At 46.1% G+C, this 25856-nt stretch overlaps 1 protein-coding gene across 1 annotated transcript in view; it reads right to left on the bottom strand.

The window, feature by feature from the left end:
* Nucleotides 1-25856, bottom strand: part of TBXAS1 (thromboxane A synthase 1) — a 160628-nt gene that overhangs the window by 61870 nt on the left and 72902 nt on the right. The window contains exon 5 of the mRNA XM_012767996.3: nucleotides 13288-13404. Within this exon, the coding sequence (XP_012623450.2) occupies nucleotides 13288-13404 (117 nt within the window). The remainder of the gene's footprint in view (nucleotides 1-13287; nucleotides 13405-25856) is intronic.

Raw genomic sequence — 25856 nt, 5'->3', positions numbered from 1 at the left:
GCCACGTGTTCTGAGCAGAACAATCTCTTAACTTCTCTGGAATACCCTGGTGGTTAGAGTGGGACAACCAGGGTGCTGCTGCGGCCAACAACATGGCTTTGTTGAACGCCTCCCCTCCACAGCCTCATCCAAGCCAGCCCCATGTACTCTGAGGTAGAAGGAAAGAATTGTGACACCGGGGGCCCTGGTGGGAACCCTCCCTGCAGGAGTTGGTCCCGAGAAACAAAAGGATGGAGAGTTCTTGCAGGTGGAGAGTGAGTGAGCCACGGTCCGAGCTCAGAGCTGCTTTGGCTCCACGGAGGCTGGCGCCTGGATGAGGTCCCCAAGGCAGGGACGGTGGCCTGGGCAGCACCTATACACAGCCAAACAACAGCTCAAGGAGCAGAACGTTCAGAGAGCAGGACGCACCCAACATCTGGACCCTGGCTTGCTGGCGGGGCCATGGAGGGAGTGCAATCTTGGGAAGAGGGATTCGCTGCTCACCAAGCCACAAGGGCTCAGAGCGCTGGCGGCTTGCAAATCCCGGCACTGTAACATTGACTACGCCCTCTTTGCTCCACCTGACCGTGGGTAAGTGTGCCTTCTAAGTCTTCATTCAGCTCCTCCCTGTGTAGCGGGATCACGTGCACAGCCCTGCGGCCCTCCGCTAAGTGGCGATTTTAGGTAGCCACGGACTCGTTCGTCACTGTTTCCGGCTCTTCAGCCAGCTGTGCCAAACCTCGGTAAATACGCAGCCAGCCACCGTCTTACCCATCGGTCAGCTGGGGAAGACCTGGTCCAGTGATTTGCTGAAACAGAAAGGGGATTTACCTCATCTGCCTGCCCTGAAGTTTGCTCAGAAGAGAAACGAGTATGACTATCCTGGTTTGTTCTTACTAACCCTGCGTCGACTCTTCATGGCTAAGGAAGAGTCGCTTTTCTAAATTCTCACCAACCACCAACTTAATAATCCACCAGCACAAAAGTACATATACATGGGTCATTTAAAATGGCCTCTGGGCCATGACTCCCAAGAAGTCTCAGACTGTGTTAATGTTTGGAGAGCTCAGCACAGTCTAAGCCATGTTTCTATTTTTTTTTTTTTTTTGAGATAGGTTCTTGCTCTGTCACTCAGGCTGGAGGGCAGCAGCACAATCCTAGCTCACTGTAACCTGGAAGTCATGTACCACCATGCCCAGCTAATTTTTAAAAATTTTTTTGTAGAGAAGGGGTCTTGCTATGGTGCTCAAGTTGGTCTTGAACTCCTGGCCTCAAACACTTCTCCTGCGTTGGCCTCTCAAAATGCTGGGATCATAGGAGTGAGCCACTGTGCCAATCTTAAGCCACATTTCTATGACTGGCTTCACTGGCTATGGTCCTTTAATTATTTTAATAAGTTTAGTGGTACAAGTGAACCCTATTTTAGTAAAATTCCATACACTGAAATGTCTTTTAGATTTATTTCAGAGGAATAGTAACATGGTAAAAAATACATATACTGTTTGAAAGGAAGTCTCTTTAGCTATCAAGATTGAAGCTTCCTTAACATAACAAAAGAGATGGAACAAAATCTGATTTACATGCCACTCTCCAGAGCCATGCCCCTGCGTAAAGAGGGGTCCTGTCACACCGAATTCAAACACAGGCCTGGAGAGTGCAAAGGGCCTGGCCTCACTGCTGCTACATGCTTCCAGCCAGCATGCTTTGTTGCCGGCTGATGTAACTATAATTTTCTGCTATACTCTGCCTGCTGTCCATCCAACTGAATGGATAATGACATTTTTATTTGGGTTAATGTGATATGAGATGGGGCATACTAATATGAAAAATGTTTTAAAAAGCAATGCAGAGAAAATGCAAGACAGTGGGGCATGCTCTGTATGTTGGCCGGTGGCCATCATTTCAGGTTTTCTTCCTTGCATCATACACGGCAGCTATGGCACATTTACTTTCACACGAGTTGCATACAAACAAAAGCTCTTTTTGACGGGCCTGCATAATCTTTATACGATCCACAAACCCTGCAGCTCTTCTAGATTTCCGGACAAGCAGCCAAGTGCGGCGTGTGCACACGCACAGGCACAGATGAACACGCGGTGCTGTTATCACTCGGATCTTAATCAGAGATTCTCGTTGGGTTGTTACATTTCATCTTATTCATGGGCTAATGAGTGATTTTTATTTTCATTTTATTCCAAATTTTCATAATGCACATATATCACACTTATAAGCAAACACAATATTAATGTTATTATATAATTTAGGTGCCCAGTTTTAAAAGAAAGGATTCTCTACCAAGCGTGTCTGAGGAATTCTGAGTCAAGGTGTAGACAGAGGGCAAGAGAGTGAGTTCCAAAACATGGGAGGGTCTTGCAAGTGGTGAAAGGAGACCACTTATGGAGTAATGACCAAGAAGGGCTGAGAAAGTCCCCTGCTCAAAGCCTTTCTTCTCCTCTCCTTTTAGGTGATCCCCAGAATTTCACCACTGAGATCCTTCCCCGAGTGAAAGATTCTGACCTGGCTAAAGGACCCTTGCCCCAAGGAGGGAAACGCTGGAAGACACGGTTTCCTCTCCCTGGCACTGGAGAGCTGTGTGATCTTGGGGGCAAGTTGCGTGACCTCACTGAGTCTATTTCCTCATCTGCAAAATGGGAATAACAATACTTCCCATGAAGGGCTGTGACAAGGATTAGAAACAAAATATGTAAAACACCTGAGTTGTCCAAACATGGTAGTTGTCTGATGGCAGGTTCCCATCCTCCCAGATGGGTTTGGACATCTGGAATCATCCCCTTTCCTCTTGCTCTTTACAGACAGCCCCCACTGGAGCCACCTGTTCTTGACTCACCACGTCAACCTCACTTCCTTTCCTGGATCTGTCCCTTCATCTTTATCTCCCCAGTCACTCTCTAGTCCCCACTTTGCCACCTGCCATCTGCAATGTGGCCATCACCCTGCTTCTCAAGAACAAAGACCACAACTTAAGCATCTTTGTAACCTTAGTACTTTGACAATCCCTGACACGTAGGTGTACTAAAAAAAAAAATTTTTTTAAAGAGATTCCTAGCCTCCTGTCTTTTTACTTTCCTACCCATCCTGTGCTCAGTGACCAGATTGGCCTTCTAAAAATATTTGTAATCTGAGTGATGCTTTGGTGAAGCCCTTTGGACATCCCCACTGACTGAAGGGCGTAGTACAAGCATTTTATCTTATCTTCCAAAGCCCATTAATGAATCCTGCCAGTAAGCTTTGAAGCAGATCTTTCCCTAGTCAAGCCTTCAGATGAGACCACAAACCAGGCCAGCAGTTTGACTCTACCTCCAAGAGACCCTCAGCCAGGGCATCCAGCTAAGCCATGCCAGGATTCCCAACCCACAGAAACAATGAGCTAACCAAGGTTTGTTTTAAGCTGTTAAGCTTTAGGGGTAATTTTTTTTTTTTTTTTTAGATACGATCTCACTCTGTCAACCATGCTAGAGTGCAGTGGCATGGTCCTGGGCTCCTACCCTAGCCTCCCAAGTAGCTAGAACTACAAGGGACATGCCACCATACCCAGCTAATTTTTAAATTTTTTATTTTTTGTAAAGACAGGGTCTCACTATGTTGCTCAGGTTGGTCTTGAACTCCCAGCCTTAAGTGATCCTCCTGCCTTGGTCTCCCAGAGTGCTAGGATTCCAGGTGTGAGCCACCACCCCTGGGGTAATCTTGTTACACAGCAATAACTAATATACTCTCAATGCCATTCTTTTGTGGTAACTCTTGTATGTCGCCATGCATTACTGGAGTTTTGGGTATTTGTTATAATATATTAGGAATGAGCACGGTGCACTTCATCCAGCTGGCTCTCTAGAAACATCTGTGTGATGACTCGTTCACTGAATGTTCCTTGAGAGCCTTGGCATAGAAAGAACCCAAGAAACACGCACAGATTGAGACGTGCCCTCTGTCTTAGCATGAATACAGCACAGTTTGCTGAAAGCCAGCTCTGAATGAGAGAACGAGACCTGCGCTGATCCTATGTCTTACTTCGGTCATGGCATTTTGGCAATTGAATCTCTCTGCTCGCCGTCCTCAACCCCAGGCGAGGGGCTGACTGTAATGAGCTGTAACGTCCCTCTCCACTGGCCTTCTAGGATTCCAAGCAGGTCACTAAGCATCAGATTGAGCCCTTTGCTTGGGCCCATGGAAAGAGCAGCCCAATTCCTCGTTGGGGGCAGAAACATGCCAGATCCTTGGGCCCGTCTACTCGCTGCAGCACCTCCCACTCCTAAGAAAGCCTCCTGCCGTCTCTCTGATGCGTTGACTTCAGAATTACGTGAAGACCTAAAGGGCAGAATCTGGTCATTTTTGTGCTCAGCTAGTTTGGTGAAAGTGCCAATTAGCGCTCCAGACCGTCCGACTCGTGGCTGTTGCTCTCCCAACCGACATGAGGGTCCACGTTTCATTTACTCCTCGCTTCTGGGTTATAATTTCACTCTCTGCAGATCTGATGTCATGAACTTGAGAAGAAGAAGAAAAAAAGCCCACCATTTTTAAGCCTCTGGAGTTCCCGGAAGCCTGGACTATGCGGAATGCTGGGGAAACCTACTGCCTACTCAGAGGCAATGTTTTTTTTGAGACAGAGTCTCGCTTTGTTGTCCAGGCTAGAGTGAGTGCCATGGCATCAGCCTAGCTCACAGCCACCTCAAACTCCTGGGCTCGAGCGATCCTCCTGCCTCAGCCTCCCGAGTAGCTGGGACTATAGGCATGCACCACTATGCCTGGCTAATTTTTTATATATATATCAGTTGGCCAATTAGTTTCTTTCTATTTATAGTAGAGACAGGGTCTTGCTCTTGCTCAGGCTGGTTTCGAACTCCTGACCTCTAGCAATCCTCCCGCCTCGGCCTCCCGGAGTGCTAGGATTACAGGCGTGAGCCACCGCGCCTGGCCAGAGGCAACGTTTTTGCATTATCTTACCCGTCTGACCCCAGACAGTCCCCACACACGGATGGTGGCAGCCTGGGGGAGTCATTTGTCCACGCAGGAAGACAGACTCAGGGAAAAGCGACAGAGTAGAGACTGCCACACTGATGTCAAAACTGGCCCCTGGGGGCATGTCCCACCTTGGGGCTACTGCAGAGGGGAGACTCCAGGGGTACGATTTGCAGTTCCCCTCAGATCTGCTCCATGGGGCTGGGGAATGTCTGGCATCTTGGAGGCTAAACAGCCGAAAGGGAACCTTTTTCCTGAGGTAGAGCTCTGAGCAGGTCGCTCCCCCGCTTTCCAGCATTAAATAGCTCCTTGTGCTCCGGTGAAGTACGCGGGAAACACTCCCCCGGCACCGAGCGGTGAACTCCACGTCCCTCAACCTACTTTTCCAGCTTGCTCTCTCACTAATCCCCTGCATGTACTCTGTGTTCCAGCCAATTTGTACTCCCCTGTTCCCCGAACGCACCCTGTGCTTTTCCGTCCAGATGCCTTTGTTCCCGCCGCTCCTTCCACCTGCAACGCACCTTCTCCCTGTCGAAACTCAGCGGCATCTTCGGGGCTCAGTTCCAGCGCTACCGCCTGTCCCCTACCCCCAAAGTGCTTTCTGATGCTCAAGCCAGGACATGAGCTCTGTCGCCGTCTTCTGCTACTTGGCAATATTGCAGTAATACGTGGACCTTGCTGCCCTTCTACATTATAAACCCTTTAAAAACAAGAACTAATAAATATTTGTTAACCTTTACGAATTTAACATTTCATCCTATTTCGTGCTCGGTAGACCTGTAGCAACGTTGTCTTGGAACTGATGTGAAAGGGGAATTTTCTGAATAAATAAGGGGGCGCTAATAGAGGTGGGGGGAAGGTTTTTAAAGATATTGCTGGTTTTTTAAAAAATGGAAAAATTAATACCTTAAAGTGTTCTAAACTGGTGACTAACAAATGAAAAACTAATTCCTGCTAATGAAACTTATCACCTCCTTCTTCCACGCCACCATTGCTAAAAGCCAGCCTGATATTAAAAACATCCAGGACTCATTTCTATGCAAAATTTCCTGCTGATAGGTATCAGTGCTAGCCATCTAGGTGAATAATCAAGTGTCATTTCTAATAAGTCAGTGGCTCCTGTCAAGAGTTGTGACCAATTAGAACTCACCCGAATGAGGAGGTGTCTGCTGGGGTTGCCAAGCAACAGCCAAGCTGCGAGGCACATTTAGATGCTCTTATAGATTTAACCAGCGGCAAGTCAGAGTGACATTATAATTCTGGCAAAGGAAAACCAAATTATAACCCAGGATGGGGTACCCATGATGAGGAGTGTGTTTGCTTTTAAATGCAAATGGAAAAGGAACATTTTAACCAGAATTTAAACAGTCCATCATTATACTGATTTTAATTAGGAGATTAGGTGTCAGCGGAATACAACTGTGTTGTAAGATAATGGTCTCTTGCTGCTAGATAAATACTCAGACATTCTGGAGAATGGGCAACTGGTCAGGCAGGGACAATGTATTTCTGGACTCTGAAGTATTTATTACCACAGCCACGCTGGGTTATAATGACTTTCATTTTTATTGTTCCGTAGGATTAAGAAATAAAAGCAAATATTAAAAATAGACTGCTGGAAGCTGACACGGCCTCGAGAAAGCTACTTGCTCTAATGCTGTGGGGAAACCGTGTTCTGCTTTAGTCCCCGTACGTGATCGTCTGCTCAGCTTCCAGGGAAAATTTAAAGGCCAAACTCAACTGTGATCATGACTGTAATTCTGCACAGACTTTTGCACCGAAATGGTCGGAGCTATGCGTTCACTCATAAGCTGGCTGTAGCAACGTAGGTTTTTAAAAATTGTAGTCGTTCTTGAGTAACAGGCCTTCTCCAAGGAGAGGAGAGGCCCGCGGGGAATCATAACCACATCTGCCTCTGCCTTTAAGATTCATACATTATTGACTATGCCTTCCTGACAGGAAACATCTGGATGAAAAGTGAAACATTAGGCAGGGAGCTGGATTCTCAGCGCTGTGCAAGATACCAGCCTCCCCCGTCGGATTTTGTTGATTGGCTTCCCGAGCACAGTGACACGATTGGCTCATTTACTCTTGAGTGACACGTACATCCTCAGGCTCTCTTCCATTAAGTCGCCTGGTCTCTTCTATCTGCTCAGTGGGTCACCGTCAGCTCTGAGTTGTCTGGGAGAATGAGGAAATGCCCGCCATTGTTTTATATTGGGCTTCGAGGACTGAGCACATACGAGGTGCCATATTGGGTTGGGCACATGGACCATCCAATTTGGAGCGGGGGCACTCAAAACCAGAGGTCCCCGTGGAAGCTACCTGCAGAGGCACCGTGCCCAAGAACCCCATTGCTCACAGTAGCCGCCTATGAAGTTAACTACCCCTGTTTTCACCTTTTGAAAACTTCTCTGAGCCCAGAATAAACAAAGTTAAACAGATTTATTTACTGCAGGTCTTTCCTAAGACTCTAAAATGCCAAGGTACATGGTGAATCTCGAAGAAGAGGGTTTGCAATATTTCACCAAATTATTTGACCACAGGGCCTTTTCGGTCCTCAATGGTTTTAAATCCTTTTCCTTGGTAGTAGTTCATAGCTTGAGGTTTATCATCATATAAGCACAGTTTAGATGATTTTCTCCTAAATGTATTCTTTTATTCTTGCTTACACTGAAGGTTATCTGACACTTTTGTGCTGACTTACACAATCTTAGAAGGATCTCAGAAAGTTATTCCTATTGATTTAATATTTTTCAAATCAGAAGAGCTTAGAGGAATATACAAATATATAGATTTCACTGCGTTCTCCCTCTTTCAGATGAGTTATGAAATTTAAAAATAAATCTAGTGCTAACCTGGGTCCCCAGGGGACCACATTATTTATATTTTTCCCTCAGAGAACTACTAATTTCATCCCAGTTTTGTTTCCTGATATGAAACCTATTTACTTCCTGATCCATAGTAAAGTTTTACACGATCCCAGGGTTACTCATTAATAGTCTAAAGAATCTAACAAAAGGCTATAAAAATCTAAATAAATCTACTGGTTGCCCTTTTAAAGACATTAATCCTCTGGGGGGGAGGGGCGGTGGAAAGGCTAGCAAGTTAATCAGGCAAAGTTTTCCCTCAGAATAAAAAGCAATTGTTTTCCCAGCAATGCTCAGGACCCTTTAATATAAATCCCAATGACTTGTCTGTCACCAGCTCTGATTCCGATGGCCTGTGCTTCCCGAACCAGGGATGCATCAATCCCATTTTCACTGGTTCTCTGTCTCTATATATTATCCCTGGTAAGACTTGAGCCAAAACCAATTTTATTTTAAATAAAAATATGGATTTATGATATAATGCTGATTTTAAAGTAATTTCCAAGCATTGTTGACCGAGGCAGCCTAATATCCACATAAATAAAGACAGTGCCATCCAGAGCTTTTGAATATTAATGGCACTTAAAGACACAGGGAGCAAGGAGACTTAGGCTGCCAAGGTTCTAAAAGAAAAAGCCTCAGAATTTCAAAGGAAAACAAAACGTTTATTTCAAGAATAAACCCTGATGTTTGATAACAAAAGTCCAAAAGCTACTTACAAATTCAGCAAGAACCGGAGATGTTGATATTTCAAAGCTATTAATATTTCTGGGAAAACTGACTTGGGCCCACAGCTGAGGAGCTGTGGTTCAGAGTTTCTGAGCTATCTCCCATCTCTGTGTGTCTCATTTTCCTCTTTGTGTCTTTGTGACTTCTGTGACTCTTTAAAGAAAAAGCCAACAATTTGCCACATCCTCTTAATTTTTTCTTGATAAAATTATTTCCTTTTTACTTTTTAAAAAAAATCTTAGTCTTATCATACATCCTCAGGGAGCAGAGGAGGAAGGCTTCTTGGGTTTTTGCTTCTTCATCCATCCGTTCATCAATCACCACTAAGTGCCTGTTGTGGACCTAGTGTGTGCAGTTAACATTACAGTAAAAAAAAAAGACAAAGACAAAGAAAAACCCTTTGTCCTCCTGAAGCATGCATCTAGCAGACTGAGATGTACGGTAAACACGATCCGAGTAAACTAAACGGAGCGTTAGCTGGAGCTGGTGCCACAGAGAAAAGTCAAGCAGGGAAGAGGGCAGGGAGTTCTGGGGCCAGGTCCCACCAGCCTGGGGGGCAGCCAGGCTGAGCTGGTCAGAGAGGAACAAAGAGGGATACTCGAAACACCAGGGCTTTCCATGCCAGCTCTTAGCAGAACCATTCCAAGGACCTTGTAAAACACACAGATTCTCAGTCACACTTAAGATTTCTGATTCTGCAGGTCTTGGGTGGCTGGAATTATGTATTTTTGACAAGGATGATTCTGATGCAGCCCCTGGTCCCACAGGTTTGAGAAACAGTGGCCTAGAGAACAAAGTGGCTGGGAGATTAAAGTCCAAGGAAGCATCCAGAAACCAGGAGGACGTGGGGAAGAAGGAAGTCAGGCCATGCCTGTGGGACAGCCTGCACTTCTCTTTTTGTCCCCTCTACCCATCTTCCCTGGACTAGAAGCCACCCCCTTGCCATATCCTGTGTCCTGTCCACACCAAGGCTTAGAGAAACCTCCATGCTCAGAGCCTCAAACCCCTGTTCTTCATACACAAAGGGAAGCTGAATGTGGAATATGAAAAACTCTTTTCTCTCCTCACAAAGCTTGGCCTCCAAACCCATCATCTCAGCATGGCTCAGGAAACCCGACGCACAGTGCAAAACTGAGCAAGAACTTCCTCGTTCTGGATGGCAGCCACCCTCCTTTGATGCACCTTCGGAAGCAGCAGGTGCCGTGGATTCGGTGGGTGGGAGAAAGTCACAAGGATCGTGATCTACGGAGCATGGAACACGTGTGCATTGGTCTCACTTTTCAGAATACAATCTGTGCCATGTACTTTTCTGTCCTACTGTCTCTTTTTATTAAGCAGCATTTGACACCTTTGGCTGTTCCTTCCTCTTTGAAATACTTTCCCCTTCCACATTCTCCTATGTCCATTTCAGGCTGTTCTTCCTGACCCTTTTTGTAGGTTTCTCCTCTGTGTTGCCCTTAGATAAGATTCTCCCCAGAACAGTATTTACACTTATGCTACACACACTCCCTGGGCGACCATGTTGTGCATCCAATGACCATCTTTCCTGCTCTTCTCACCTGTGTTCCAGGTCTGCACAGCCCACTTCTGCCTGGTGGATGTCCTCGGACCCCTCCCAGGAAACCTCAGCTCCCAGGTCTAAACTCTCCAGGGCTGGGGAAAAGGCCGACTACCCTGTCCCCTGGAAGGGGGTCCTTCCAGATGGAAACCCAAGAAACTAAATTGCACTGTGCAGAGTAGAAAAGTGACTTTCAATGAACTTTTAAAAAAAAATTAACCATTTGGCATCCCATCAATGAACTAACTTTTGAGTTTATTGGTAGGGTATGTGAAATCTGGGGATCCAACAGAAGCAATAGTTATGGAATTTCTGTCTAGAATCTCTCTCTCCTCTCTCTCTCTCTCAGCATCTTGGTGCAGTGAACATCCTGGAGGAACTCTATTTTCTGCAACTGATTCAGGTAATGAGGATTTGATTTGTGGACCAGAGGGCTTTGAAGATTGGCACCCCGGACCACTAGATTTGGCTGGGAAATGACACTGCATCACTTTCTGGTATCCCTTGTAAAGTGCTAAAGAAATCTAGACCCTGATAAGAGTCCTTTTTTTTTTATCAAAGAACCATAGCTCAAGACTGCTAGAACTTGTTTTCCTTGACTTTTCTTCCTTTCTTTTTTTGTCCTTATCCCATTTATCAGTTTCTTTTTCACACGGTGAGGTTCTTCCTATATCTGTAATGCTCTGGAAGTCATTGCTTACTCAACGAATAAAGACACACAGTGTGTTGGAGCCAGTGACGGCAGCCATAGGCTCACCTGCCTCACCTCCCTCCCCCGTCTCATCTCAGCTAACTCTACCTTTTAGCGTCTGGATGTGACAAAGGCAGACACTCCATGCAGCCTGTCTAGGTGGCATAGGACAGCGGTGTACAGCTTTTGAAAGCAGCGGGCCCTTCCTTCAAACAAATTCTCTCGTGGAACCTCAATGGATCGCACAGTGAAGCGCGAGCAGGGCTACCTGCTCCGTGTTTCCTTGCGGGGACCGTCTGCTAGTGGTGGTTCGCAGCGCTGGTTTTACATTACAACCACCTGGGAAGCTTGAAAAAAGTCCTCGAACCCAGGCTGCACCCCAAACCAAACCAATTTAATCAGAATTTCTAGGTGAGGGACCCAGGCAGCAGTCGTTTTCAAAGTCCCCCAGGTGACCCCGTGGGCACCTCTGGCGGAGGACGGCTGCGCCTGGGTCCCACTTGGGTCGGCCTCGAGTTCTGGAGTCTCCGGTATGGCGAGAGCCTGGGAAGAAGGAACTGAGCATGTGTGGGCCGAGGGCCTGCCCCGACGGCGTCTGTCACCCTCCTGCGGGCGGAGGCTGCGGCTGCCCCATTCTGGGGGAAGCATTCAGAAGCCCACGTGACCAGATAAGGGGCTCTATTTCTCAAACCGCTTTACTAGTAAGGAAGGGGAAAATTGTGTTTTGTCTCCCTAAAACCTGTTTTCTTTTTTCTTCTTTTTTTCTTTAAACGTATTATGGGGGGTACAAGCTAAAACCTGTTTTCATACCTCACTTGGTTCCAGACTTGGGCAGAAAACAGAGACATGTTGCTTCTGACACTCTAGAGCTTTCCGCAGAGGCCCCATCTGCTCCACTTCCTCCCTTCTCCCTCAGACAGCCCAGGGGACAATCCTGGGGGCCTCAGGGCACCGTATGGAAACAGTGGGTGAGAGAAGCATCCGCGGTGTGGCCAGTAGTCAAGAGCCGGATTCTAGGCTTGGCTTGCGTCTTACTACTGTGTGGCTTGGAGCACACTGCTTAATCTCTCTGTGCCTCAGTTTCCTCCTCTGTAAAATGGGGATGATGATGATGATAATAGTATTTATGTCACAGGAATGTGGTGAAGGTGAAGTGTGTTAATATAAACAGGAAGCCCTTCAAGGGGTGCCTGATACACACAGCTGTGTTGCCTGTGAGCTGGTGTCATTAACGGCCACACGCTCTGCCCCCAAATCCCGAAGGCTACCTATGGAAACGCAAACCAAAGCCACACTGAAAACGGGCAGGATCACTAGCTTCTGCCTGAGTTTAATTGGATGTTATGAGGTGTGGAACCCTCTCCTCTTCAGGAGAACTTCAAAAGATTTATAGGAATTCAATCATGACCAAATGTGTCAGCATCTTGAGCTAAAGCTAAAAGGAGCTGTCATTTATTGAACTGAAGACAGGTGTTCTGGAACAGCCAGACCTGGTGAGTGTCTGAGGCCCAGGGCTCTCTGGCCAAGCTTTGGAAGGCCACTTGCTCTGGAGTTGCCTGTGTACCTGGGACTCCAACAGAGGAAACCCCTTAACCACTTGACAACAGAAGGACTCAAGTTCACACTTCTGAGTTGTTGCAGAATCCAGAACAGTAAGCAGCAAGGCTGGCCCAGCAACCAAGGGGGCTGCCAGGCTCAGACACAAAACCCAGCAGTCAGGATGGATGAGCAAGAGATTGGCCAGGAGGAAGTGCAAGCACCAGGTGTTACATGCACGGCTGGTTGGGAAGGCAGGCCATTGGGTAGGGAAAGGAGACAGCCCAGGGCCTCAGAGAGCCGGCAGCATCTTGTGGAGCCAGCCCTTCCCTTGGACTTGGCCTCAAGGTTAACCTGGGCATGCCTGTCCACCTAGGGTTCTGCTAGGGTATCTCCCCTGCTCCTCCCCAATAATTCAAGGCCACCACTTCCTTATTTAAGACTTGGTTCAATGCTCACCCATGTTTCAAGCTGTTCTCTAGCTCCTTGCTACATAAAGCGTGGTTCACCGTTCAGAAACAATGTCATTACCTGGGAGGACGTTAGGGATGCAGACTGTCAGATCCACCTGCACCTACTGGATCAGAATCCACATTTTAACAAGCTCCCCAGGTGACCCGTTATCCATGAAAGCATATGAGGCTTGCACTGTTGCAGTTTTCCCCTGTGGGCCCCCAAGTTCCTCCAACAGTGTCTCTGGACATAGCTGGACCCCATGTGTAATGTTGACTCACAATTGATTTATGGCAGCTGGGTGCTGGAGAAACAGAAGATACAGTGCAATACACTGTCCTGTGCTTTCTGCATGATAGACAGGGCCGAAGGCCCCAGCGGGCACAGCACTTTGATGTGCCACCTGGGCATGCGATGCAACATGAGCGAGCTGTCACAGTGCAGAGAGAAGAAAGATGCTCCTTAAGGGAAGTCAGTCTGTGTGTCCTGTGTCTTACCTCGTTCAGCTTTTCAGGACTGAATGCAGCGGTCAGGACACCTCTGATCTCTTCCCACCTTTTGTCACGTAGAAACAGAATGCTGTTGGCTACTGGCTCGAACTCCAAACCTGAGGCCTGATGGGAAGTGAGGAGCAGAGGGTTAGGACACAGGGAGTCAGAGCCATCTTGGTGGCAATACAGGTTCATGGTGGATTAAAATCCATCCAGGCCCAGCAAACTAAATTTCTCTTGCAAGGATGCAGTAGAGCACGAAGGCTCACGGACAGTGATCTAAAGATTTGTGTCCAAGGCCCCGAGGGAGCAGACGGTAGCTCTGGTGGCTCAGTTCGACCCGGTGTGACATGGTCATCCTCACGGAGAGGATGCGGGAGTTCCGTGTGCTCCGCAGCCCCCACGGAGCAAGGGCTCCCTGAGGACGGCAAGCAGGCTTCCTGGAGGCGGGCTTGGCTTTCCTGGGACTGGGTTCCATGTCTGAACTTTGTGGCAGGGAGTTTTGTGTGGCTGGATTGGTTAGGTTGACAGATTCGTGTGTCTGGGTCCTTAGTGTGGGGGTGGGAGAGAAGGGGGAAGGACAAAGGAGAGTTCTTCAGAAGCGTGTCCCAGCGTTGCTTCTAAAAGCATGCCTGTCATGATGTTTCTGTGTGTTATCTGTCATTCATTCATTTCTTTCTCAATGGGCAAGGATTTGTTGAATGCCTAATACGTGTGCCCTGGCCAAATCATGCCCCCCCCCGCCCCCCCGCAAACTTCATGTGTTTGAGTCCTGACACAACTGCACAGTTGGCCCCTGTACCAGTGAGTTCTGCATCTATGGATTCACCCCCAATCGTGGGTCAAAAATTATTAAGATAAGAAATTCCACAAAGTTCCAAAAAGCAAAACTTGAATGTGGCCTGTGCCAAATACTACATTGAATCCACGAGAAGGAAGTGATGTGTAGGCTTTGTGTTAGTATTATAGATAACCTAGAGGTGATTTAAAGTGTATGGGAGGACACGCACAGGTTATATGCAAACAAATTTTAAACCAGGGACTTGGGCATCCTTGGATTTTGGTATCCACAGGAGGTCCTGGAACCAATGCCCCCCTCCCCCCTACCCCCCATCCCCATACCAAGGACGACTGCATTTGGAGACAGGGCCTTTAAAGGGTAATTAAGGTAAAATAAAGTCATCAGGGTGGGCCCTAATCCACACGTCTGGTGTCCTCATTAGAAGAGATTAGGACAGACACACACCAAGGGGGGCCGTGTGCAGACACAGGGGAAGGTGGCCGTCCGCAAGCTAACGGGAGAGGCCTCAGGAGAAACCAAACCTGCTGACACCCTGCGCTCAGACTTTGGGCCTCCAGAATTGTAAGACAATAGATTTATGTTGTTTAAGCCCCCCAGTCTGTGGCACTTTGTTACAGAAGCCCTAGAAAACTAACACAAGGTTCAAGAAGTTGTCTCTGCAGTGTTGAATAAAAAGGACTTTGCTTTGAGCCTCATGGAGTTGGCAGTCTGGGGGAGCAGAGTTTGCCCCCACATGAATGACTGCAGTGCAGGAGGAAGTGAATGTCATGAAGGGAAAAGCAGAAGGACATGGGAGGACGGTGGGGACGTGGGGGACATGGGCGGGAGGCCTCTCTGAGAAGGGGCCATTGAAGCTGGGCCTGGAAATAGGCAAAGGAGTGTTTGGTCTCCTCATCCCTCCTTCCCAGGCCATCCTATCCCTTTCTAAAACCAGCTATGCCACCAAGTGGTCCCAAATGGGGCCCCCACTGTTGGTCAGGGTGGCCTCCCAGCCTGGGGCTTGCAGGGTGTGACAGACAGGGGGCTGGGGAACCAAGCGCTCTTCAGAACCACGTGCACTGCACAGCAATGCTGTTTCTTTTCACTGTTTTAATTATAGTTGAAACATGAAGCCAGCCATCATAATTCAAAAGCCTTGTAAAAACTCCTATTTAGAGGAAAATTATAATTTTCTGATAAAATATGAACACTCAAAATAAGCCATAAAATATAACTGCAAAGTATCTAGAAGGGATTTAATTATATATTAGGACCAAGTTGCTGGGATATTTTTCTGCAGAGGAATACCTCTCTATATTTAGAATGAAATTCTTTAGGAGTGCCATGGCCACTAAGCAGAATTATGGTTTTATGGAATTTTTGGAACATCATCCATTTGTTTGGGTTCCAGAGTCAAAGGAGGAATCATACATTATGTATATTTATATAGTGGCGGAACACAGGCCTACACTACGCTACATGTAATAAAGCATCTCACTCCAACGAAAGTGGGGTGATGGTTTATGTGGCTCGGGTGAGACAGAATAAATCAGAGATAAGAGTCAAGAGTGATGGGTTTTTGTATCTGTCATTAAGACCTAAGGATTCAGTCCACACCATTTTTTATCTCACACCTGAAGGACAAATCTAGCCGCCGTGCAGTATGTCAGCGCGGCCCTCAGCCATCTCCCTCGCCAATCGGCCATGACACTGTGCTCCCCTTGGCCTAGAAGTTCCATTAGGATCCTCCGTTTTTTGATGGAAAAGTTAGGGGGCATTGGTTAGAGTAATGTTTTCATTTCTAGATGTCGTACGATAAGAAGGAGAGCAGCAAATTGGTCATTTCAAAAGAGCAGTCAGAGGGTGAAGGGACATTAAATCATGTCATATACGAAATAGTTGTCAGATTATGGAATTTTTAACTGCAAAGGAGAGTATTTGGGAGATCAGATAGTGGTACTTAAGCATGTGCCCAATAAATATTTATTGAATGCATATTATACAGGAGAGGGAATTCAAGTTGTTTTTGTGACTCTGAGGGGTGGAATTGGGTTTGACAGTAGAAGCTATGGGGAAAATTCCAGCTCCACTAAAGGGGAACTATCCCAACAGTCAAAAGTCAGAATTATTCAAAGATAAAACTTCTTGCCTTGGGCAATGAGCTCTTCTTCGCTGGAGACTGCACACCACCTCTTGCAAATACTATACAGGGAGCTTGAGTGTCCAGAGGGGTTTGGTCTAAATGACCTTCAAGAACTTTTCCAGCCCTGAGACTTCATTTCCAGAGGACTACCCCAGCCATTTTTTTCTATTAGTTTGTCTACATATAATTTTTGAGAATTGTGGCAAAACACATAACATAAAATTGACCATCTTGACCATTTTTAAGTGCACGGTTTAGTAGTATTACGTACATTCACACTGCTGTGCTACCATCACCATCATTCATCCACAGGATGCTTTTGCCTTGAAAATCTAAAACTCTGAGCCCATTAAACAGCCCCCGCACCCCAAGCCTTGTCTCCATGTGTTCGTGGGTCAGATTTACTGAGTGATGGCCGGAACAGAGCAAAGGGTCCCCCAGAGGAATGAGGAACCAGACTTAGGTTTGACGGGGGCAGGGCTGTGTTAGGCAAGACGGCGATTCTGGGTCTCGGGAAGGAGGCCCAGGAAGCAGAGCTTTCCAGACTCCCGTCTGTCAGCCCAGCCACACGTCCCTGCAAGTCTCAGGAAAGGCGACTGCTGTCACTCTTGGGCCAGGGGTTCCCAAACTACCTGCCATAACCAGTCGCAAAATCACTGGAGTGAGTGGCAACCAGCATTTTAAAAAAGAAAAGAAAGAGAAATAAGGAATAGAACAAGCTAGAAAATATAGAGGAGTCAAAGTCAGGGTAAGTATTTCATTGTTGAACTTGCTCAGGATAGGGCTGTGTGTGTGTTGTGTGTGTGTGTGTGTGTGTGTTCTGTGTCAAAATGTGAAATGTGTTTCTTACTGTAGGTCTTAGTGGAAAAAGTTCACAAAACCTATTCTAACCCAAACCCCAGACCTGGGAGTTGTCCTCTCTCTCAGCTAAAATCCTGTCAGTCACAACTATTAAATCTTTCTTTGATCTGCCAACTCTCCCATCCCTGCAGCCACCACCCTGGCTGAGGTCACCATTATCTCAGCCCCTGACTGATTTCCCTGCCTTCCAGCCTGTCACACCCATCCGTCCTCCACCCTGCAGTCAGCGGGATTTTTCTAAAGCAAAAATCTAGCCCTGTCCTGGTGCAAACTCCCTAACTTGATTTATAAGGCCCAGCATGCTCTGGCCAATTTCCCATCCCCTTCTCAACACCACACAAAGCCTGAAGGAATTCTTTAACTTCCCAAACCCTTGCAGTAGTCTGAAGACACAGGGAGAGAGGTTTTCTAGAAGCTCCGGCTGTATTTTCTACCCTGAGCTTGGGCAGGATAATGCAGTGCTAAGAGCCAGACCCTTGGGCCCGAATCTTGGCTGTCTACCATTTTTCCATTTGTAAAATGGGGATAATATAATGCCACTGACCTCTTAGGGTGATAGTGAGGCTTCATTCACTTAGCACATGTTTACTGAGTGCCTGCTATGTGCAAGGCCCTGATTTAAGTGCTTAGGATACATCTGTGAACCAAACAAAGCTCCTGTACTCACAGAGCTTACGTGCTAGCGGGAGAAGGCAGGCAGTGGACATAATACTTTGTACGGTACAGTGGGGGGTGGCGAGGTGCAGTCTCAAATGGGTCAGTCTGCACTGGCCTCCCAGAGCAGGGAGGTCTGAGCAAAGCCTACGAGAGGTCTGAGCCTAATGGAGGCCGGGTGGCTGCAGTGGATGGATCCAGGGAGGTCAGAGAGCCGGGACCTGTGTGCTGAGGGCCTCCAGGGCCTTGGGATGATTTTTTACTCCATGTGACACAGGAAGACATAAGAGTTTTTTGCACAGAGGCGTGTCTTGAGCTGACTTCTGTTTTGCAGAACACTCCGCCTCAGTGCTAAGTATAGCCTGTGAGGGGCCAGGATGAGGCAGAGAGCCATTAGGAGGAAGTGGAATGACCAGGAGAGAGAGACAGGATGGGGGCTCAGGCCGTGCTGGGGGCCGCAGATATGGCAAGAAACCATCAGATCTGGGATGATTTTGAAGGAAGAGTCAACAGGATTTTCTGACAGATTGCTTAAGAGGTGGGAGAGAGAAAGACAGGAAGGAGTCAAGGATGACTCCCAGAGTTTTGGACTGAGCAACCGTAACGATTGAGTTAGTACATTTAGAGCATTTAGAACATTCCCTGGCACAGAGTGTTGCGATTATGTCGTCTTACTCTGTTAGTACCTCGACCAGGCCATCTTCTCCCTAAGGTCTGGTCCTTCTTGAGCCGTTTTTCTCTTTACCTGAAACTCTAGGTCCCAGTCCAGACCCCTTTCTCTGTTGCCTGCTAACTTCTGTTCACCTGCTGGGCCACAGCTTAGAGACGTCTCCTGCAGGAAGCCCTGTTGACTGGACCTCACCGCAGTGGCCCCATACAAATAATATCTTACTCCCATTTGAAAAAGACTTTTAAAAAAGTGATTTTAGAGGTCAGTGCAAGTTCGCTAACAAGTAATGCCAAAGTAACCTCATTCTTGTTTCTTTTTTTTTTTTTTCATAGAGAGACAGATGTATAGATGTGGGAAACAAAAAATTTAATGATTTCCAAGGACATTTCTTATGGAGAAAGAGGAAAAATAATGGGTTGGTAAATAATTCTGTTTGGTGGTTTCATGGCTGGTGGAACAGTCAAAGATAAATAAAACTTTATTAATCTGGAATCAAGTGGAGAACCATAGGCTTCTACACTTACAAGTCCAACTGAACATTTTATTTGTTATTTTCGTAGTGAACTACTGATTTGCAGAAATCACAGCTGTGAAGATTAATAGTCCCAGAATCACAATCTAACATTAATTTGGACCATCTTGCAAGCAGTGTAAACTGATTCCAAAACCGGATGAAGACTTACATGAAAGAAAAATTATAGGTTAATATCTCTCATGAACATAGATGCAAATGCCCTAAACAAAATATTAACTAATATAATCCAGGGATATAGTAAAAGAATAATTCATCAAGAATTACACAACCTTTGAAAAATCAGTGTAACTTGATGTATTAACAGAACAAAAAAGAAAAACATACATAATCTCAACAGATGCAGAAGAAAATATTTGATAAAATTTGACACCCATTCATGATAACAACTCTCAGTGGACTATAAATGTAAGGGAACTTCCTCAACCTGATAAAGGACATTTACAATTACATCTTCAGCTAACATCATACAAAAATAGCTAACTATTTAACACTTTCTGAGACTGGAAAAAAGATGAGTATGTCTACTCTCACACTTCTATTTGACAATAGAGAGCATGCAAGAAAAAAAATACGTAAAAATTGGAATGGAAGAAGTAAAACTGTATTTATTTGTAAATAGCATCATTGTATAACAGGAAATTCAAGAAATATCCATAAACAAACTATTAGGATTAATATTGAGCTTAGTAAGATTGTTGAATATAAGTTTAAAATAATAAAAATTATTCCTTCATATGGGCAACAAACAACTAGAAAATGAAATTTTAAAAATACAATTTACATTAACAGTAAAACTGTCAAATACTTAGGGCTACATTTAACAAAGGATGTACAAGACTTCTACCCTGAGACTACAAGATATTGCTAAGGTAAATTAAAGAAGACCTAAATAAATAGAGATTCCCACATTCATGGTTTGGAATACTCAATAGTATTATGATGTCAACCTTTTAAAAATTGACAAGTCAATTCTTACCAAAATATATATGGAATCAAAGGAACTAGAATAACAAGGAGAATTGATACTACCTTCTTTCAGGATTGATTATAAAGCTATAATATTTAAGACAGTGCAATACTGTTGCAAGGATAAAGAAATACACCAATGAAACAGAACAGAGTCTGGAAATAGATTCACACATACGATCTCCTGATTTATAACAGAGATGCTATTCAGTTCAGTGGGGAATGAGTGGTCTTTTCAACAATGGCACTGGGCAATTGGCAATTGGATATCAACATAGAAAAAAATGAACCTTAACCCATTTGGAAGTTATTTCATTTTTCAATGGGTCAAAGTTAATTGGAGATGGATCATAGTCCCAATAGTGAAAGGTAAAACAATAAAACTTCTAGAAGAATATCTTTGTGACATTGGATGTAACGTAAGATTTCTTAAACAAAATACCAAAAGCAATACCGTAGAAGGTTTTGATAAATTGTACTTCATTATCAAAGGACATCATTGACAAAGTGAGCAATCAAACCACAAACTGGGAGAGGATATTCACAATTTATCTGACAAAAGCCTCACAACGCAACATATAAAGAATGACAGTAACCCAATCTGAAAAAGTCAAACACCTTTAAAAAAAAATGGGCAAAGATTTAATGGTACATCACAAAGAATGAGATCCAAGTGGCCAATCAGCATATGAAAAGGTGCTCAACATCATCACTCATCAGATAAATGCAAATTAAAATCACAATGAAATATCACTATAACCCAGCCACCAGAGTAGCTACAATTATAAACAATGACAAGATGAAGTATTGGCTAAGATATGCAATAACTAGGACTTTATATTAATTTATACTCCTCAGTACTGGCGTAAATCAGCTCAATCACTCCGGAAAACTACTGAGCACTATGTACAAAAGCCAAACATACACCTACCTTTGTGACTAGCAATTCCGCTCCTTGATACATGCCCCGGAGGGCACTCTGTTGATACATTCATACCAACTGAATCCATAATACTAAAAAGCTTGAAACAACCTAAATGTCCATCAAAGAGAAATAAATTGGGGTATTTTATACGTTGGAGTACTATACAGCAATAAAAAGAGATGAGGCACATTCATCTTAATACATGACATGGATGAGTGTCACAGACATTATATTGAGCAGAAGCAGCCAGAACAAAAGGAAGCAAACTCTATGTTCCCATTTCCATAAAGCTCAAAAGCAGCAAAAGTGAATCTATGCCAATAGATGTCAGAGTCTCAGTGGTTTCCTCCAGTTGGCAGAGATAGGTTGAGTGAGAAGAGGCATGAGGGAGCCCTCTGGAGTGCTGGCACTGTTCTGTACTTTGACACTGACAGTCACGTGGGCACATACAAGTACAATAAAGCATTGAGCTTTACACTGAAGATTTGTATATGGAAGTTATCTCAATTTAAAAAAACACTAAAAAACAATTAACATTTAATTTTAACAGACTTGAATGCTGGATGAACACCAACAAGATGAAAATCAACAGATGTAACTATAAGGCTTCATATTTAGATTAAAAATTAGTTGCTTAGAGCATGGGAATAGAAGAAACCTGACCTGCAATAATTCACATGAAAAAGATCCGGGAACCTTAATTGACCCAAGCCTGCTGGGTTGTGTTGGGGTTTCATTGCCAGGAGCAGTGTCGTGCTGTACTATTAGAAGCAGTGCCTGGTCTCAGGAAGGAGTGTCCTCCTGCCATGTGTGAGGAAGTTAAATCTCATTATCTAAATGAGGGTTTTCAGACATGGACATTTTCAGAGGGATGTTAAGGGCTGTCAGGGTGTCGTCTCTGCTCAGGCAGCCCGTGACAAGTTTTGATTCGGATTCTCCATCCTCTGCATGTGACTGATGATCTGGAAGGTGGAGGTCATCCGCCCCTCGGAGACCACACTACCTGACATGCTGTCAGCGGACTGCAGTTTCTCTCTCACTGGTTCACGTGTGTCTCCCTGACTTTGGATGATCACCCTAACTTCATTGGCATCCCTTGCAAGTCTCCTCTGAGGCCAGGTGACTGACGTCCTTTATATTGAACATGGACTGTCATTAGGATGTCACGGGGTAACATTTTGCCATCCTGTCTCCTCCATCAAGGGGTGGCTCCATTTTGGAGCCCACAGACTCCTTGGTTCCCACCTTCTAAAAGGAGCAGGAAGGGACAGGAGCCCTGAGTGAGTAGAAGTCACTGCAGAGGGGCGAGGTTGGGTAAGGGAGAGCCGTGTGGTTGGAGTTTGTCGCTCTGCTGACGGCGGGCGTTGGCGCTGGCAGTGGGAGGGGGTGGAAATCACAGCAGAGGGGCCCGTCTTTGCTTGCTCTGCGCCAGACAGCCAGGCCTTGCGCAGAGAGATGCGCACGAGACTCCACACTGAACCCGTGGAGTATACAGTCTCCCGCCCTCCCTGCGCCCCACGGCAGGAGCCGGTGGCTGCTCTCTGCAACACGGACCGAGCAACGCCTCGGACACACGTGACTTCACTGCGGCGGCCAAGGCCTTGAGCTGGGTTTGCTGCATTTTACGCTTAGTGCTTTGCAAGTTCGGCTCTGACCGTGTCTGTCTCCGATCAAGTTGGGAACACTCCGGGATCCCCCACTCTGTGCTGGGGCTGTGCTCGCACTGGAACCATCGAGACAAAGCACGGAGGGTAGAGAGGGGTGGCTTATGACCAACACTTGTTGATCTCACAACTAACGCAGTGCTTTTCACAACATTTCATCAACTCTTGGCTCATCCTCCAGCAATGAGGAAACTACCCTGATAAGCAGCAGTAGCTTAGCCGTGGCCCCCTGGCTCAACTGCCAAGATTGCTTTGACATTGAACATGTTCAGCTTCTCAATTAAGCTCTCTTAAAATAGAGTCTAACTTCCCATTAGGTCAGCTCAGCAGAGACTTTAAACTTTGAGGAATCACATAGTCCCGAGGGGCAGGTTATTGAAGAAAACCAACGCCTCGGCATTCTGTGGTCGCGGGAAGAAAGCGACCGTTCAGTGAGTGTTTATCGTGGGCTGCACCTCGGATTCTCAGTTGGCCTGGCAGAGACACCTAAGGGCCACCAACTTCTCCCAGAGTGTCACAAAATGCACGCAATGCATTTCTGCTATACCTGAGTGTGCGTACTATTAGGAGAAAGGACTTAGAGGCATAATAGAATATGAAGGTTATAGACAAGAAAATTTTCCTTGTGTTCTAGAACATGCAAGAACAGAGACTCAAAATCTAGATGATCTCTATGATGCGGTGACAGCCACCGACAGTCCTCCAACAGCCACAGGGAGCTGAGGGCGCCAGGTAGACAGAGAGAGGTGCTTTTAAAGGCTCCAGGAGATCTTGTTCTACTTCGAGGTTGGGCCGCGAGTGTGGCCAACTCGTCTAGTAAGTGCGCCAGGTAGGCTGCGGAACACTAACACTGGAAAGTAGGCCGTGATCACAAAAAGGCGGCGCTCCCCTATACAAATGTTGTTTCTAAATTCTCACACAGCCTTGCACAGACGAGCACGCTCCCTGTACAACCTGTCTCTTCCTGTCCTGGAGACGTGAAACGGACCCCAACTTCTATACTTGAAGCTATTTTCAATATATGACTATTCCTACTGGGCTGAAGAAAGATTTGAAGCAAGTACAGGGCTTATATTTTGGTGCTTTGAAATAGTAAAGGGGTTCCCTTTACTAAAAATAAAATATAAATTAAAATATAAACATGAAAAAGTTCTAAAAAATTAAAATGGTAAAGGTTTTCTTTTATTATTACACTGGACAACTTTTCGTTCATTCTGCCAGTAGCAGATGGGCATAAAGATTCCATAACCTCCTCTCTCTCTGCTTTAGATGGCCGCTGGCCTGAGAGAGCAGCCTCCGAGTAAGGTCGTAAGGTGTGTGCACAGCTCAAGGGGGTCGGCGCAAGGGACATGTGGCTGCTAAAAGCAAGCTTGGGCTCCATCTGTCAAGTCGGCACCAGCGGTGGAAGGAGGACTCTTCTAATTTGGACAAAGGCCTGGTATGGGTTATGGCGGCCCTCCCCGAGAGAGTTCCTGGAACCATGTGCTGGGAACTGTGCTCCTGTTAGCTCCTGCCCCGGCAGCGAGGGCCCTTCCTGAGGCGGAAGGCGGTCTCGGGGCTTGTTAAACCTTCTCAGGAAACTCTTCGACAGATCTCCGTGGAGCTTCCGGCCAGAAGAAGTGTTAGAGAGGGACATGTATGTCCCTGATATTGCCCCTGCCACTCTTGGCAGGGAGAAGAAATTTCCCTGAGGGACCCTAAGAGGGAGCGTGTCCCCAGTCTCTGAAGCTCAAAATGGCTCTGTGAGGAGCTGGGGGGACTCTAAGGTTCACCTGCTGGCACCGATGGCCACACAAACTGGGAGCCAGATAGACGCTAGGGATCGGCCAGTCTGACACTCGTATTCTACACAGGAGGAAACTGAGGCTCGGGCAGGGTAAAGGCCTGGCTGCAAGTCACATAGCTAACTCGAGGGAGCAAATCTGGAATCGGATTTATTCCTTTAAATGTACACCACACACCTTTCGCCATACTGCTGGGCTATGGCTTAGAAGAGAGGGAAATGGGAAAAAGGATGCGTTATTAGAAGGAGATTGGGGCAGAGAAGGAGAGTGTGGGCCAGGACCTCCCCACTCCCCCCCAGCACAGTGACTTAACTGCCATAGAACGTTCAGGAACACAGCTGTTGAGAGACCGGAATTTGCTTCTGTGGCTTATTTACAATTCTCATCCCCCAATTCTAGATATGAATCCTCTGGTTTACACACTTATTTCTACTGCTGCTACCACAAAAATTAGGGTGAGAAGGCCTAAATATCAGAACAAGATTTGACTTGTTTCTTTTTAAAATATAGAAAGATGGCTTCCTGCCGAGCCAAGAGTCTACTAAGACACAAAAATAGGAAAGCATTTCCAACAAGATTTTGAAATTAAAAAAGAAAAAGTTCTGCAAGGCTGAGAGAAAAATACCTGAGCATTCAGAATCAATACCACTTAACACAAAATGCTAAGAACTCTCCTATAGTCCCAAGGCTTCACAAGGCACTCCGTATCATTAAAGATGTTGGAGTTTATACTTCGCTACCATGTTGGAAACTAGAAGCTAAGTGTGTTTTGCAGATTGAGTGCAATTCCACGGATCTGTCTTTTCCAGGACTAGCCATGTCCAGACATTAGGAAAGTGAGTGAGAGGGGACAGGTGTCCCATTGTGGCTGTCAGCCGGGACTGCCAATGGGCAACTCATCCTGGGATGAGAAGGTTCCAGCTCAGGCTGGAGGGTTTCCTGTACACAGCAAAATGTGTCACATAAAACAAAGATAAGAGCCTCAAAATAGGTGGGCAGGCAAATGAGGTTGCACATCCGTGTTTCTGGTTTCGCTACTCTTTGCAGTCTGGGCTTGCAGCAGAACTTCCGCCTCAGAGCTGTGGACCTGCAGTTTAAGTGGACCCTTCTCAAGAAACGCACAGCTAAAAATGGATTTGCAACTACAACGAGTAAGATGTGCAACGTTTGGGGGATGGACATGCTTGAAGCTCTTACTCGAGGAGGGGAGGGGGCCATGGCAATATAAGTAACCTGAACACTTGTACCCCCATAATACACTAAAATAAAAAAATATAAATGGGTTTGCAAGGTTTGAAGCAATGCAAGCTTCACCAGGCCATGTGTGCCAACCACTCTACACCTTAAATCTTGCTGCACACGTTTGAACATCTGAACATCTTCATTTACTCAGTGTTTTATTTAAGAGAAAGGGGTGAGGAACTCTAGATAAACAGGCTTTCAAAAGCTGTCAGTGGACAGGTACCAGTTGCAGGTGTAGGGACAAGTTCAAGGGGGCAGTTTCATGGCAAGCCCGCCGAGACCCTCACCCCTTGGAGGATGCCACCAGGCAGGTCCTGCGGCCCCAGCTCAGTGGGTCTGATCCACCTGAG

Source organism: Microcebus murinus, chromosome 9 (assembly GCF_040939455.1).
Source record: "Microcebus murinus isolate Inina chromosome 9, M.murinus_Inina_mat1.0, whole genome shotgun sequence".
In the NCBI taxonomy this organism is placed as follows: domain Eukaryota; kingdom Metazoa; phylum Chordata; class Mammalia; order Primates; family Cheirogaleidae; genus Microcebus; species Microcebus murinus.
Note: the sequence above shows the minus strand (reverse complement) of the source record. Positions and strands in the feature narration are given on the sequence as shown.